General features: G+C 42.1%; 1 protein-coding gene across 14 annotated transcripts in view; it reads right to left on the bottom strand.

Annotated features, from left to right (window-relative positions):
* KIDINS220 (kinase D interacting substrate 220) overlaps positions 1 to 14,782 on the bottom strand; it is a 104,298-nt gene extending 89,516 nt beyond the window's left edge. For 8 of the 14 annotated variants that reach the window (XM_067703755.1, XM_067703756.1, XM_067703758.1 and 5 more), the window contains exons 1-4: positions 14,440 to 14,782; positions 7,354 to 7,482; positions 1,221 to 1,319; positions 88 to 186 (exon numbers count right to left, since the gene is read on the bottom strand). In XM_067703755.1, the coding sequence (XP_067559856.1) occupies positions 88 to 186; positions 1,221 to 1,319; positions 7,354 to 7,461 (306 nt within the window). In that variant the 5' untranslated portion in view covers positions 7,462 to 7,482; positions 14,440 to 14,782. Of the gene's footprint in view, positions 1 to 87; positions 187 to 1,220; positions 1,320 to 7,353; positions 7,483 to 13,789; positions 13,966 to 14,439 lie in introns of those variants that run through there. The other 6 variants (XM_067703757.1, XM_067703751.1, XM_067703753.1 and 3 more) reach the window with 2 other exon arrangements.
* Positions 14,783 to 17,209: the final 2,427 nt, after the last annotated feature.

Here is a 17,209-nt window from a genome sequence, read left to right as displayed (position 1 = left end):
TCACACATAAAAATACAGGACTTAACACATACCCATTACTGCTAATAAGATTCCAGCTGATTAACAGTGGATAAAGAATGTCCATACCATATCACGGTGCTCCAGGTTAGCCCCACATTTAAGCAGTTCTTCCACAATGTGCAGGTGCCCTTCTTTTGACGCTGATATAAGTGCTGTCCAGTTATCCTTGAACACACAGACACAAATGTTACCATTTCAAAACCAAAAATAACATTCCAAAGTGAGGAAAAATAAATGTGAATTTATATACCAGATGATCATACCAAATTGACATGATCCGACCCACTCTAAACTACTCTGAAATTACACTGCAGCATAAGCTCTGTTAAGAATTTATCTGTCTACCTGTATGACTACAATGGTGTAAAAACGGTTTCACAACTGCTTGTTCAGTCTTTTCACTGGACTTCTAATCACATACTGTGTTTTTCAAAAAGGAGAAAAGATGACTATCAAAGCCTCAAAGCTAACCCTTGTGGTTAGCAACCATTACTCTAAGTTGAAATTAAAGAGCCTGCAATCAGACTTAAGAGCACATTTACAAACTATTAAAGAGATCCCATTTGATGAGTTTAGACACTGTATGATAAAGAACTATTCTTTATTTTTTTAAATAAAGCCTACAAGTATCCTATCCTAACTTTTATCCATGAGTGTACTATAATTTAATTCAAATGATCACTCAATTAAAATCACCAATTTAATATCATCAATTTGAATCATAAATACAAACAGAAAAACAGATGTAGCTGTGTGACCCTGAAAAATAATTCCTGGGAAACAGAGAAAGTAAGCCTCTTGGAATAGTGATTTATCCCTCATAAACGATATCAGAAGGGACCACATCTTTCTGGCTTATCATGTGTGATATTTATAATAATAAGATACCATTATGGGGAGTTACTTAACAATATGACTCATACATATCTTCTAGGCAGGCATTTAATTTTAAGTATATGTGCTCCCTATTCAACCAGTGCCATCTATACATTAAAAAACCTGAAGAGCTGAGAACTTTCACTGAAAGTAAGAATTTCTCTCCTGTTACTACCCCTTTTAAAAAATTGAGTTAGACTATTACTAGGCAAAGTTGAGATACAGAAGAAGTACAATCTATAATCTATTACTTCTGAATCATTTCTTAAAAGCAAAGTTAAGGAAAAGAAAAAGACAAATGAGTAAATTATTTCAATATATACCAAATCTTCCAGATTGCAATTAGCTCCATTCTTAATTAATTCTTTCACTATTTCCAGATTGCCTTGTTCAGCAGCTATCATCAATGGAGTCTGGCCACACTGGAGATATAAAAGACACAGAGAACTTGTCAAGATGCTGTACTTTAGCTGAAATACCAGTTAATTACAGCACACTTACTTTTTCCTGATGTTATGTTAAGCGCTATTTATAGTATTTCATTAATTTAGAAACACCTCTGAATTCTTAAGTTCTCAGATTACTAATAATGTAAAAGTCAAAGAGAAAATGAGACTTTCTTTATGACAGCATTAGCAATCTGTTTTTGGCACTGCAATTTTATTCAAAATAAGTAAGCATGAATAATACTAGGCACTGAAAAGTAATTACCACGATGTATATAAAAATCTTAGGGTATCTGTGGTAACCAAATTCTCTACCAATACAGTTAGAATATGATATAGAATGTGGTTTTATTGTATGTATAAGATGTTTTATCAGGACTAGAGAGAGGAAAGTAAAGCAATAAATAAAAACAATACAGGTGCTGTATATATTATGTAGTTTTTTTAAGCCTTCCCTTATAACCTTAATTCATTAAAGTCCCTACTAGCTACATCAGAGCTGCCCAGCCTGTGCCTAGAATGAGTCACAGCATAAGATACAGTGCTCCCCAGCCCTGAGACAGCAGGGCAGGGCCTGGGCAGCGGGATCCTGGGACAGGTTCCCTCCAGCAGCAAGCCTTGGCTACTGCAAGTGCAGCACACACATTATCATTTTCTGTACATGCCGTGATATCCAACAGGTTAGAAGCACTGGGTTAAAGGTGCTGAAACATACTAAGGTATATGAAAATTACACCAGAAACTAAGTTCAATTAGAGAAATATTTATCTAAGCACCTACTTACTGAATGTGTATCAGTGGGGGGGGGGGGGAAACATCAGTGATTTTTTTAAATGCTAATCTGACAATATTCCACTGCTTAAAACCCTCCATGGTTTCCTACTGCTTTTTTGGATGAGAACCAAAATCCTTACGTGGCCTGTGGTCTAACGATGGAGAGACGACAGCAGGCCTACCTTGAAACCTGTGCCAGGCCGTTCCCTCCTCACCAATGTGCCCTCAAGCTCTTTCCCACCTCGGGACCCTCAGACAGAGTCTTCCCTTTACCCCACCCAGTTAACCCACCACCCACCCGGCAGCTCTTGGGTCAAACATCAACCCCTTAGGGAAGCCTTGCTAACCCCCTCTAATTTCATTTACTGAACTAATCCTTGTTTGTAATTACACATTTATTTGTGTGATTAACAACTGATTATTGTGTTTCCTCTAAAGGCCCTAAACTCCCAGAGGGTGGGAAGCATGTCTGTTTTGTTTGTTTAGTACTGTACACCCCCAGCGTGAGGTAAAGTGACTGCCACACAGGTACTCAAATATTTATTGAGTAAATGAGTGAGCGAAGTCTGAAAGAATTTAAAAATCCACTAACGGCAACATACAAACATGGAAATAATTATAGTAACAGGCAATATGCAACAGATGCTACTATAAGAATACAAGTAAAGAGAAACACAAATACTGAGTTAAAGGACAAAAGTAAATTGAATTAAATACAGACACTCATATAATGATGGATACTAAATTATATGTGGTAGTCACCTGTCATTCAACCAGAGTCATTAGGGAATGAGATATTATGCATAAATAGATTTTCCAGGTGAAAAAGTTTAGCCTTTAAATATTAAATTTGATTATAACTTTTATGATTACCATTTTCTAAAAAGTAATACACACATTGCTACTTGTTAAACAGATTAACTTAAACACTATGTTTATGATTCTGAGTCATACCTACAGACATCAATTATTACACCAGGCTTGCCTCTGTGAGCTCTAATGTCTTTGAGTTACTTTCTACAGCATGTTTCTCCCTTCTGATTAGATTAACTGGGATAAAAAGTGAAATATCAAAAGCAATGGTATAATATATAAATTAAAGCCAACTAATTGGCTCTATGGTCCTAAGGATATATGACTTGTACATCAGTTTCCAAAATTGTAATTCCCAAGACTCAGGAGCTTTCTGTTTACTCTCTGGGGTCACAGTCACATTTCAGATAGTTCACAAAGACAGGTGCTCTTAGAGTATGAGGGAAAAAATAAGTTAGATGTGTATTAAAACCCATAACACAAATAAGACAGATGGTGTAAACGTGATTAACTGAAACAAGCCAAATGAAAGACTTGAAGAGTCATAACTTTCTCTTGCAGAAACTATTAGTTGTCTACCCAGTATCTAGAGCTACAGGATTTTGTTGGGGTGGCAGCATGCTCAGCTAAGAACACCTACATTGTTCAGCCTTACTTGCAGTTGGAAATAATCCACGGCACCACTCTGGCTAGGTCTCCCAGGAAGGCTCAGTAATTAGACTAACTCGGCTGGCCCGTTCCCTTTTCCTTCTTGTCTGATATGTGGACACAGTGCTGCAGTTGTATCAAGACAGCTGATGTGAAGTAACAAGCACACAGAGAGGAGTGGCCAGAAGGGCAGGAGGAGCCTGGGAAGGTATCCTGACGCCATCATATCAGCCTTGGAATGTCTCCTCCAGCTTGTCATTACATGAGAAAAATAAGATCTTAATTTGATTAAGCCACTATTTTGGGAGCTGTTACATGCAGTCCAAAGCAATCTTTAACCTTTTGTAGTTACATTATCCAAATAGATAAGTGATTTTCAGGAAAGGCTGCCATTAAGTTTTATTAAATCCCTTAAGGTAGAAGGATATTTACCTTATAAGTTGTGCCTTATCACAAAACATATTTATTCTACTAGTTCTTGCTTAGCCAATCTAGTAACTACAGTTGTGGAGACAGAGTGACTTAGAAACAGTCATGATGACTTTACTCTTTCACTTCAATATGAATCACTAAAGGGCCCTCCCCTACCTAACCCCACATACACATCCCAGCAAATCCCAAACCCATTTCTTTCCAAAAAGTACAGGACCACATAACTCATATAATACTCTATTGATAATGACCTCAAACCAAAACACCAAAACAGAACACTGCGCGCCAACTAACATACAGCACAACAGCTATCATATTTTATCTCAGCTTCCCAGAAGCTACAATGCAAAAACATCTCCTATTCAGCATCTTTTTGCTCTTCCCAATTCCTAGGTAGTCCCACTTCTATTTATTCAGGTGTACTGGGCCTAGATAACCATTGCCCTTTAAAGCAGTCACCTTGGGAGGATCAATACGTCTTCCAATAATTGTAGTGAAACTAGAACATTTTTTAATTCTCCTTTGAAGCTTCCTTCAGGGTCTACATTTGTAAGCACGTAACAAAATTCACCTCCTGAATTTAGAGCCCTGTTTCATTTTCTCAGACAGGGAATAATGTTCAACCTCAACACTATATCCTTGTATCAAGGAGAGCTGAGAGTGCTCTTTTCAAAAATAAAGTTAAATTAAATTAAAGCCCTTCACTGATCTACAAAGGGCAAAGACTTGCCATCATTGAGAACATTCAGAGGCCAAGAGATTTATCTAGTTTACAAATAAAGTAGAAAGAAAAAAAGGAAGGAAATTAGCATTTATTAATTGCAGCCCATCATACGCTAAGCACAGCATCAGGCAATTTTCCCCACATTATCTTATTTTATTGATGTAACATTTAAGAAACTTTTTGAAAACTGATAACCAAACATATTAACATGAGGTAATTAAGTACTTCACTTTTTAAAGGCAAGAAAGAGGGAAGAAGGCCTAAGCAACTTTTTAGAATTCTATAAAAATTAAATTTAATCAGAAGCTGTAGAAGCAAAATGCTAAAAAAGGCCTTGAGAAAGCTACTTTCTCCACAACCTTCACATTAAGCCATATGTAAAAATCCCAGGTTGCTTCAAAGTATTAGTTTAAAAATCCAATTTTAATTTATTGAATACTAAACTAGATGTAAATATCACTAACAACCATTAAATGCTACTGCATGCACGATGACAGGTTAAGCTCTAAACCAAATACACTTCATTCTTTGTAAGATTAATTTAAGTTTATGCTTATTATGTGCTATTTTTCTCCTTCCAAGTGAAGCTATTTTCTCAATATTCCCAAAGAAACTGTCTATGAAATAAAACTTAATCTTTTTAAACTATCATTTTATTATTCCAAATATGCTAATATATACTAATAAAATGACTACTTCCATAAGCAGTTCTTTTATAACAATGAACAATCTCCAATTATTAATTTTATCTCATTTATGCATAACAATTATTGACTATTCAAAACCATAGAAGGGAATAATGATGTCAACTAACCAAAATATAGTTTGTTCAATATAGAAACATTGAAGATATAGACACTATCATTAGATGAACTTATGCTTAAGACTCAAAGACAAAAGAGCATGAACAGATCATAGGTTGTTTGAAGTCAAACAGAATGGGTTCAATCTGGATTTCACCAGGTAATATCTTGGATAGGAAACTGAAGGATTAAGTCATTTATCTGTAAGTCAAGATAAATAAGAGTATAATTTTTTATGGAGTTTCTATGCAAATTAAATGAGCTAAATATATAGAACTATTACCATATCTGCATAAATAGTCAATAAAAACAATAGCTATCATCAATGTATTGCAATAACAAAAATTTTATATCACGATTTCTTTAACGAGAGCTAACATTTAATAAAATTAGGTATCCCATGTCAAAAACAATAATAATAATAAAGAAATAACTGTTGATTCAGCAGCTTTCAAAACATTTATAATATTTGCATACCCATGTTCATAGCAGCAGGATCCACAACAGCAAAGAGGAGGAAACAACCCAACTGTCTATCAATGGATAAGTGGATAAACACACCGTGGTACATACATATAATGGAATATTATTCAGCTTGAATAAGGAAGGAAATCTTGTCACATGCTACGACATGGATGAACCTCGAGGATATTACACTAAACGAAATAAGCCAGTCACAAAAAGACAAACACTGTACAGTTCCACTTCTATGAAGTACCTAGAGTAGTCAAATTCATAAAGACAGAAAGTATAATGGTGGTTACCAGGGCCTGGGGTCGGGGGAATAGGGAGTTGTATAATAGATATGGAGCTTCAGATTTGAAAAAGTTCTGGAAGTATTTCACATGTGAATTACTTAACACTACTGAACACCACTGAACTGTACACTTAAGAATGGTTAAGATGGTAAATTTTATGTTTTTTCCCCACTGTAAAAAAAAATCATAAAACTCTGCATGTCTACACACACAGATACATGTATGTGCACACATATACACATATACATACATATACATTTGTGTAAAACTAAAATCAGTCCATGTTCATCTTATTCACTGGTCAGAAAAAAAAAATTACACTGTATTGAAATACAGTCCTAAGAAAAAGGATTATTTTTCTTAAGTTTTATAAAACATACATATTTGCCACTTAAAAAATTCATACAATAAGTTTATTAGTCCCTAAAATGTTGCAGCTTGGCTGTTCACAATAAAATAATCAACATTTTATCTGCTTGTATTGTTGAAAAGAAATATCTAATACGAGTTAATGAAAATGATGAATATATACTTCCCTGTCTTATTAAACAGAACACACGACCTATTTAACTATCTGTTAAAGATTTAAGTCTTTAAAATCCCAAGGCGTGTGGAATGAACAACTCGGGAAGAGGGTGGAGGCTCCAGAAAAGAAAATATTTCAGAAAGTCCTAATTTTGTCTGGTTAATCTTTTTTTTTTTTTTTGGTTAATCTACTTATAAGAAGGTTGGGTCTAGAAGCTCTTCTAAAGTTTCCTAGAAACACTTTTGATTTCAGTAATTAAACTTCTTGAAGGGTGACTGTTCTATCTGGAAAAAAGCCAAACATAAGTCTCAGTCATAAAGCATAAATTCAATATTCAATCATTTATATAAGTTCAAATGTATTCCAACAATACAGAATTCAAAGAACTTTTAACTATAAGAAATTATATCATTACTGAGGGTGAGAACTACAAATTTCTTACTTACCTTTATCCTTAGCACAGTGCCTCATACATAGTGGGTAGTCAACAAATATTGGTAAGAAGAATTTAATTTTAGAAACTTGGTCTTACCTCATTTCTCTCATCTACATCCTTGCATTTTTCAAGAAGAGCTTTCAAAGCAGGAATGTTTTCTTCTTCTACATAATTTATTACGCTCTGTGATATGAGAACTGACATTTTCACAGAAAGCTACGATACCTGTTAAATCAGATCATAATTTGGGATTAGGAAAACAAAGTTACTACTAACTATATTACTTTCTTAACCTTAAACTTGTACAATTACACCTCCATTGGCAGGAGTAAAAACAAGGCCCCATAGCTCAGCTCTCAAAATGTCCACCCCTCTCCTCCCAAGACTCACACTCATCTCTCTCTTAACTCATCCAAACCCCAAACTCCAGACCCATCCCCCAAACCCTCCTCCTCACCACCACCCACCACCCACAAATAAAAGCAAGCGCTCCACGGCCTCTCCTGCTACGTTCTCCATCTCAGTAAACGGCCACTCCAGCTCCATTCTTCCAAGGTCAAAACCTTGGAATTATCCATGACTTATCTCGTCCCTTTACACTCTACATTCAATCTATTAGCAAATCCTTTGGTTCTACCTATAAAATGTATTTCACATCTGGTCACTACTCACCACCTCCATCACAACCACCCTGGTCCAGCCACCGTGACCTCTCACCTAGATCCCAACTGCTCTCCCCTCCTCCATGTTGCCTTTCCCACCGTCTATCCTCCACAAGGCAACCAGGTGATCTTTTGAAAATGTAAGTTGGACCAGAGCTTCTTAAATCATAATATACATCAGAACCACCTAGAGCTTGTAAAACACAGATGCCTGGGCCCTTCCCTCAGAGATTCTGACAAGTAGGTCCTGGTGCAGCCCCTGTATCTGTATCTTTAACACGCTCCACACACCTGCCTTTGCTCAATTTGCTCCCTGCATTTGGAACATCACTCCTAAATCACTGAGCTGCATCTTGGCCATCCTGTGCTCAAAACCCCCCAACAGTTGTTCTCTCACTCGAAATAAAAACCCTAATTCCTTATCATAGCCCAAAAGGCCCTGCCTGACCTATTCCAGCCCCTCTCCATGTCCCTGAGCTTATCTACCACTCTCTTTCGCCTTCATTTTGCTCAGGCTACCCAGGGTTTCTGTTCCAAAGTCACCTGATCAGAGCATCCCTGACCACTGTGTACGAGAGAGCCATCACCCCCACTATCGTTCCTCATTACATCGCCCCACCTTGCTTTTCCATGCAGCACTTAGCATCACTCAAGAAACCTTTGTGTTTTGCTTTCTGGGTTTTTCGTCTGCCTCCTCATCGTCCACCCCACCTCCAAAATGCAGCCCAACGGGAGTAGAGACTATTCCTGTTTTGTTTGATGCTGAACCCCCAGCATGTAGAACAGTGCCTGGCACAGCAGACACCAACAGCGAAGAATGAATGGGCGTGCCCACACCGGCGCACCCGCCTGCAATTCTTCACCCATCTTTAACTTTCTAACAAATGGAAACATTCCTTCAAATTCCACCTCAGGGGGATCCTCCTCTGGGACCTCCTCCCCCTTCCTTCCCCTCACTCTGTCCTTCCCCGCCCTGGTCAGTTTCACCCAGTACACCTATATGTCATGCATATCTGCAGTATTACACTTATAACAACATATCACAATTATTAATTTACTCTGAAATCCTTGAAAACAAGATCATGTCTTACCTTTTCATCCTCAGCAACTAAGGAAAGGCTTGGTACATCGCCATTAAATGATTATGGAATTAACAGGAATATTTTATAATTACAGAGGCTATGTGCACCCTAAATTTTAATGTTACACCTGGTGAATCTGGTTAAGGTGTAAAACAGAGTTCTTTGTACTACTCTTACAAGTCTTCTGTAAGTTTGCAATTACTTTAAAAATTTTAAACACACATGCAAATGTCTGACAAAGCCCTTATTTAGATCAAATATTTTTCCTCACTATAATATCACACAAGACTGGAATGAGCACAGTAAAGAAAAGTAGTTATAGACATTGACCTCAGTTGTTAAAAAGAAAAAAAAATTGAAAATCTTAAGATCTTCAAATCTTGTTACCTCTCTCCCCCAATCTGTTATGTGGATGGTATGTGTATCACCTTGAGATACATAAAACTTTAAAAGTTATCACTCATAGATTGTGACTAATATTAAAAGACTTCAGACTTAGATCCTTTCAGACTAAGATTAAGCAGAAAATGGTAATAGTAAAAAAAAAAAAAATTGAAGCTGCCTTGCCTTAAGCCACCTGAAAGATATTCTTTAAACGAATCTATTAAGGAAAGGTGATCTACCTTTGTCATAGAGTTTTGAGAAAATGCAATTCTACACAGCCATAACTGAATAACAGTTCGATCTAACAGTAGTCTGTTGGAAGTCTGTAATTTACAATGCTTCAGGTTACCACTGACAAGTTGAATAATACACTGTTTCTGCCCTATGGAGACTTAGGGCTCTTTAAAGTACTGGAGGATAAAAGAGGTGACTGGGGGAAGAGAGAAATGGCTGAAATAAAATTGGTTGGCTGAAGCTGGGCGATGGGCACATGAGGGTTCATCATGATCCTCTACTTTGTGTACTTAGGGGGAAATATTACAGCAGGCTTTGCTGATCGTTCAGCATTACACGCCTGGAATTCTGGTAATCTCTGCATTCATCCACCCATCCCTTCTTTACTGTTAAGTTTCTTTTTTTTTTTTTTTAACATCTTTATTGGAGTATAATTGCTTTACAGTGGTGTGTTAGTTTCTGCTTCATAACAAAGTGAATCAGTTATGCATATACATATGTTCCCATATCTCTTCCCTCTTCCATCTCCCTCCCTCCCACCCTCCCTATCCCACCCCTCTAGGTGGTCACAAACCACCTAGCAGATCTCCCTGTGCTACACGGCTGCTTTCTTAATGGGAGGAACTTCACAAGTCTTACCTTCACAAATTCAGAAGCGCCTAAAACAGTTTCTTGTGCATATTAAAGAATTGTTAAATGTTTCCTGAATTGAATTTGATCGTCACATCACATTTATTAATTTAACAGGAGAAAACAGTCTACCACACTGACAGTTATAAAATGATTCCCATGAGCCAGGCTTCTAACAAATCAAGAATTTGATCTCAAGTGTGCCCAGTAAATCAGATTATGTTCTTCGATGGCCAGGTCTTCCAATCTCTCCCTCAGAGACTTCACTTTTGATTAGCCGTGCTTCCCCTCTTAAATAAATCCTTTCAACAGGTTCCATTCTCACCTAAAAACAAATACCCTCACCCCCCCACAACCCATCCTCGGCTCTCGTCATTCTCAGAAATTCCCTGTCAGCTTCAAGCCATCCTCCCCTCCCCCTCCCCCTCACAGGACCAGGCTCTCCTCTCCATCATCCCGACATCCCGACAGACACGTGTGCCCAACCCACCAACAGACAGCCTAGAGGTCTCAATTTAAAAGTCACTTCCCCCAGTGAGGTTTCCCTGACCGCCCACTCCCCTCCCAGACCAGCTTAGGGCCTCCTCTCTCCCTCCTTCTTTCTCAGTCTTCCTTAAAGATACACTGCACTTCCTTGCAGTGACTGTGCTCCCAGGCAGGAAGCATGCCTGGTTTGGTCACCACTGTTTCCCCCATGCCTGACACGTTTCCAGGAACAAAGGACAGGCTCAACAGGCATCAGGTGAACGAAGGCAGCCCAGGGGGCAAGGCCTCATCTGTTCTGCAAATATTTCCGGGGCACCATCATGTGCAAGGCCCATGACAGCCTTTAGTGGATTCCTATCAAGCCTTCAACAAGCTTACCGTTCACTAGGAGACATAAAAGAACTTCATCACGAAAAGAGCATTTACACGTCACCTTACAGTTTATGAGATGCTTTTATATCTATGATCTATTTGATTTTCCAATAATCTTAAGTATCATCTCTCATTTTACAGATGAGAAAACAGGTTTCATACACAAGTAATTTGCCCAACATAATTCAAAAAGCAAATGTGTACTATCCAGATAAATCCAAGTCATGATTTAAGGTAGAACAGTGCCTCAGAAACCCAAGGTCCTACGAGAGCTCCCAAGAGAGGTTCCTACTCTTACTGGAATATCATGGAAGTATCACTTTGTGTTGATCCCTGAAGAATGGGTCCACTGGTAGGAAATGAAAGAAGGGCATACCAGGCAGAAGGGACAGAATGAACACAGAGAGTGCTGAGTGACTATGCAGTGTATGTCCAGGAAACAATGAACAGCGTGGATAGGGAACGTAAGTAAAAAGTTAGAGCTACGACTGGAAAGTGAGGGTGGTTAGATCTGTAATCTCTGCGAGATAAGGGCCGTCTCTCTTTTGTTCTTATGTCCCCAGAACCTATTACAGGTCCAGAGCAAGTAGAAACATCAAAGATAACTGCCAAACTGAGTAACTGTATAGGTACACTAAACATGCCTCTTCTGTAGGCCTGCCCATAGCTCCCACTACCCTCAACAGCCATGTTCTCTACCATCAGGCACAACCAGTGATGAGCACATGAGGACACGTGACTGCTCAAAAAGATAAGCTGGGCCAGTCAGATTCCTCTCTCTAGAACTGGAAATTAGAAACCAGAGACCCAGTCATTGCAGACCATGAACAAAATGATACAGTTTTGAGGCAGCCAGTCAGCAGAGAGAGGATCCAACGATGTGAACAGAGAACACTCCTCATAACTGAGAAAACAAATGTGGCCCCTGAGAGATCTACAGAAGGTGGAGCTGCCTTAGATCCCGATTTCTTTCCGATTCTCAGTCAGTCCTGCAAATCTCCTTTTCCCTGAGGTAAAAGAGTAAATCTCTGTCCCTCGCCTTCTAAACAGCCCTGACTAACACAGTGGCAGAGAAACTGAGCAAAAGCAGGAAGAGGGGGATGGCACACTCACATGATCCTAGGAAAACTTCCCCCAGCAGTGAATGCGGCCCAGAATCGGACCCCTGGATACCAGTCAGACAACCCACAGGAGAGGGGACAGGCGGTAGGGATGCAGAAGAAATGAGAGAGATGAACTTGAACAGTATAAAATCCCCCATATTGGACCCTTTGACCTACCAAAATATCCAGAAGAGAGATTCTGAATGTAGAAATTTTAAAAAATATGTGACCAGACATGAAAGAACTGGCAAAGATGACTAGATACCAAGCATAGGTGATGAGAGGATGATGGTGCCACTAACAAAAAAAAAGTGGAGTCTGGAGAAGGTCAGGACTTTCCTCTGTTTGGTTAGTATCCCCTCCTTCCCCACCACTCCTGCATGCTGAATGTGAGGTACTCGAAAAAACCTGGGTTGGAGAATCCACCCAGTTTGGGGAAGAACAGATCTGCAAATCACTCACACAGAGTGTAAAACAAAGACCCTCATACTTGTGTGCATCAAAGTTACTCAGGAAGCTTGTCAATACACAAATTCCTTGGGCTTCTCCCCCAGAGAATCCTATTCAGTAGACCTGGGGCGCAGAAACTGACATTTTAACAAGCACCCCGAAATGATTCTGATGAAAGTTTCCACGCTAGCAAAGCTAGAGAACAAAGAACACAACCTTGCCGCTGCATTTCTCACCCTCGGCTCTGCATCAGGTCTCCTAGGGTGCTTTAAAAAAATTTACATGGCTGATCTTCAGTGCTGTCAAAGTGGAGACGGTGACAGAACGTATCACAGTCACCTACCTGAAGGGGTGATTCCTGAGCCACACCCCAGGCCGGCTGAATGGGAATTCTGAGGGTAAGGCTAAGACAGCTACATTTTTAACCAGTGCCCCCTAGCGGCTAGCAAAGATAGCTCCATAAATAGTTATTAATAAAATATTCTTCATTGGTTTAAACCTTACTATGTGTCAAAACAATTTTAAAGAAAAATAATCCAACGTTACTGGCTGACAAATCTCTTCCCTATAAATAAATCAAGGAAGCGTCGTAATCGATGGCTTGCTGACATTTTGCTGATATAACGGCCTGCACAGGACAATGGAGTAATGGAGCCCAATATGAAAGCAAAGGGAGAAAAACCAACCACCTCCTCCGTGTAAGCCCAAGGAAAGAAACCTCGAACGCCTGCCCTAGCGGTACCAGCTAAGGGGGTTCTCGAGGTGGTGGGTGTGCCTGCGGCTGCTCCGAAAAAATAACCAAAAGACACTTGTTTCACTAGCATCCCCCATCTCAGCCCCCCCCCAAAAGGCTGACCACCTGCGACAGCAAGTCCAAGACCTTCCCGGCGCCCCAGCAAGCGCGGACCCGCCCGGAAAGCCGGACACCGGCCCCCCCCGCACCGCGGCCCCGCACCGCCCCCTCCCTCCCCTCCCTCGACCCCGCACACGCACTCGGCCTCGCGGCCCCCTCACCCGGCCACGGCCCCTTCCCCACACCCGGCCTCACCCTTCCTCCGCTCCCTCCTCGCTCTGCCTCGGCCCCCTACACACCCCACCACGGCCCCTCCCTGCCGACCACCACACTGACCGTCTCAGAACCTGGCCCCAGGACGGCTTCCACAGCTCCGGCGGAAAGGGCCCGCTTTGCCGCAGGCGCTGTCAGAAGATTAGAAAGGGAGGGACCGCGGCTTTCAGCGCGTCGCCCTCACCGTAGCCGGCAGCCATTTTTCCCCCCGTCTCTGCAAACTGACAGATCACGTGACCCTGGCTGAGGGGCGGGGTTGAGGGTGGCCACGCCCCGTGTCTGTCTGCGGAGCCCGAAGGAGGCGGGGCTGGGTGGGGCTGCTGGCGCCGGCTGGAGCGAAGCGGGGTAGGCGGGCTGCGGCGAGGGAAGCGAGTCACCCAGCCCTGCCTCCCTCGGCACATTCTCTCTGGCCTCCAAATTTTGGCGTATTTTGGCAAGCGCCCCAGGCAATATTTTCTTCATCTTCAGTGTCACTCTTCATATTATGGCGAGTTTCTTATCCCAGTTCACCATTATCATCAAAGCTTATGCAGAGAAATAAACCGCAATTATAACTTCAAACGACTCTGCAAACATATTGCGAAGGGAGGCTAGCTGAAATCCCGTCCTCCTGAACCCAGAACACCTGTGGGATCTAATCTCCCGGCCCAGAGAGCCCACCGCCTCCCCCGCTTCCTCATTCCCCCCTCTGCAGCCCGGCAGACCGTCCTTACCCGGGTCTCTGCAGAAGGAACTTCTGACCTGCTGGCGGCCAAATGTGATTGACCACTTTTCCACTCACAGTTTCCCTCGCGACTCCCTCCTGGAAATGTTCCCCTCCCTCGGCTTCTGTGACTCTGATTCTCCTCGTTTTCCTCCCATTTCTCTAGCTGCTCCTCTCAGATTTCACCTCCCTTCAAATTGGTTAATGTTTCCAGAATTCAGCTCAAAGCTGGACTCGTCACCCCATCACCCCCCCCCCCGACCTGGTGTGATCCTCCTGTTCTGACACTGTCGGGGGACCTGACTCCTGCCCCCATCCACCGAGGCAGGAATTGGGAAGTCATGCACCTCCTCCTCCGCCCCTGCCTAATGTCATCCAATCAGCCCACACCGCCTGATTGCAGCCGCTTTCATCACCCCTGAGGTGCTTAAAGGCTTCAGAAGCTCCCCACCAGGACTACATATCAAAAGCCCCCAACTACCCTCCCTGCCTCTGCTGGTGCCCCACTAACCGTCTCCCCAGGAGACTGGGGATCATGTCACTTCTTTGATTAAACTCCTCAGCAGCCTTCCATTTCCATAGAACAGATTCCCAAATAGTACTTAACAGGCAAGTCTCCTCTGGAGCTGGCCCCTGCCAGACTTCTTGCCATTGTACTGTCCACCGCTCTCCTCCCATCCTGCCCCCACCCTAGGCTGGCAAGTTCAGTTCCCGGAACATTGGGCCATATGCTCTTTGTCATCTCCATTTTGTTTCCAAAGTGTTGTTCCCTCTCCCCTGGATATTCTGTCCTGCCTCTTGTCCAGCTGAGTCCAACAGATGAATTCTATTTGTCTTTTAAGAGGCAGCCTAAGCAGTCCCCTCTTGTGTAGCTTTCTGCATGACCTCAACCAGGGTTCATCGTCTGTATTCACCTTCTTACTCCACAGTCCTGGGGCATAGTAGGTATTCCAAAAGTATGTGTTAAAGCATATTTAACCGGTTTCCATGTCTCTCCCCCACTATAAGGTTCACTCCATTCTTACTCCACACCAGCTTCCCTCACCCTGTTTAGAGCAGTGTGTGGCCTTGGAAAGCGTTTAAGGAAGAAAGAGCACCGTTTACGTCTTCGTCACACGCTTTGGGGTGTCCTCTCGTTGTGCACGCATGCCACACCAACATCTGATGGAGCCGCACGCTGGCCCCTTGTTGGCTTTTTCCATGAGTTGCCAGAGTGATCCATTTCAGATGCTTTTCAATGGTGCCCAAAGTTGGCACATCAAAATCATCTGTAGATCTTTTTAAAAATCAAAACTCGACTCTTGTTGGGGATTTTTTAAATATCTTCCCAGCTGATTCCAACGAAACATCATTCTCAGACGTGGTTCTTGTCCCACTGTGTCCAAATCGGTGATAGCAGATATGAGTATCCCTTTTCAGTGTCAAGCAGGTTTTTGAGGACCTACACAGTATAGCAGGTGGCCTTTTAGTAGCCACTGGTTGTGAAAGCAACATGGGAATTGGAATCTGTGGTTTCACAGGGATCTATGGCCCCAGCGTGGGAGCCAATGCTCTCGTCATAAGGAACCATCTGAATCATCAGCAAGGCATTTGAAAGGCTTTCTTTTTTGTTCTTGTTATTTTGGGGGTGGGGGGTGTTTTTAAAATATTTTAATGAGTGCATTTCAATATTATTGGTGTCTCTTGTAATCATATTGATTTTATTTTTATCTATTTAAACACATTCTGAGAAGGCAGTCGTAGGTCTTACCTGTCTGCCGAAAAGGACTAGAACACAAAAGTGGTTAAGAATCCCTGGGCAAAAATATTAAAAATGAGATGAGACTTCCTACACTTCCTGACACCTCTGGGTTACCATGTGTGAAAAAGCTGCACTCTCATCCCACAATGGTTAAATTTGTTCCCAGGATTCCTAGTACTAGGGAAAATCTGGATTACTCTTCTTCCAAGAAAGTTGTCTGTACATTAAACCTTGTCTCTGAGTTTCTTGACCTTCTGAGCTACTCTCCGAGAGATTTGCTCTTCCCCTGGGATGTTGACGGGCTTTCTGGATGAGCTTGGGGACACAAAGGGAAAATGTGGATTACATATCAGAGATTGGGCCCTGCAAGATCTCACTGAGGTGTGTCGGCTGTGAAATGGTGGCTCAGGGAGAAGGGGTCTTGAGTCCCTAAGTGCTTCCCCTACGGAACACCATTTTGAGAAGAGAGCTGCCCCCATGACAGTCCTCACCGTTCCAGACCGCCTCACCATGACCACCCCAGCCGCTTCACCCCGTAAATTCTGTAACTCCAGGAAGCCACGCCTGGTCGGTGAGCTAGCCTCTCCACAGCAAGTCCAGGAGGCTTTAGGTTGGCTTATGCCCACCAGGTGTGAGCCACACTGAGCAGCAGTGAACCAGCACGGCCAGAACGCCTCTCTCGGGGACAACTGGAATATAACAGAAAGCAGGGGGGGCGGGGGGGACAGGAAGCAGTGGTCCTCCAGCTTAGGTGGCCCCAAGCACCGCTGCACCGCAGCTGGCGGCTTCTCAGTCAAGGACTTTGCAAATCCCCGTCTAGAAGTGGGACATTGAGTCCCAGACACTAAGACCATCACCCACACTACCTGAATCCCCTCCCCACTTCTTCTCCCCGGATAAAAATCCTGAAGATATTCGGTGTACAAGTTGTCCTTTCAGGCACATTTTAAAAGCAGTCCAGATGACAGCCTGGAAAGAAGCTACTAGAAACAGGCTTTCCTTTGGCAAACGTTTGAATGGAAGATGAGAGAAGGGTCAG

Source organism: Pseudorca crassidens, chromosome 14 (genome assembly GCF_039906515.1).
Source record: "Pseudorca crassidens isolate mPseCra1 chromosome 14, mPseCra1.hap1, whole genome shotgun sequence".
NCBI classification, from domain to species: domain Eukaryota; kingdom Metazoa; phylum Chordata; class Mammalia; order Artiodactyla; family Delphinidae; genus Pseudorca; species Pseudorca crassidens.
Note: the sequence above shows the minus strand (reverse complement) of the source record. Positions and strands in the feature narration are given on the sequence as shown.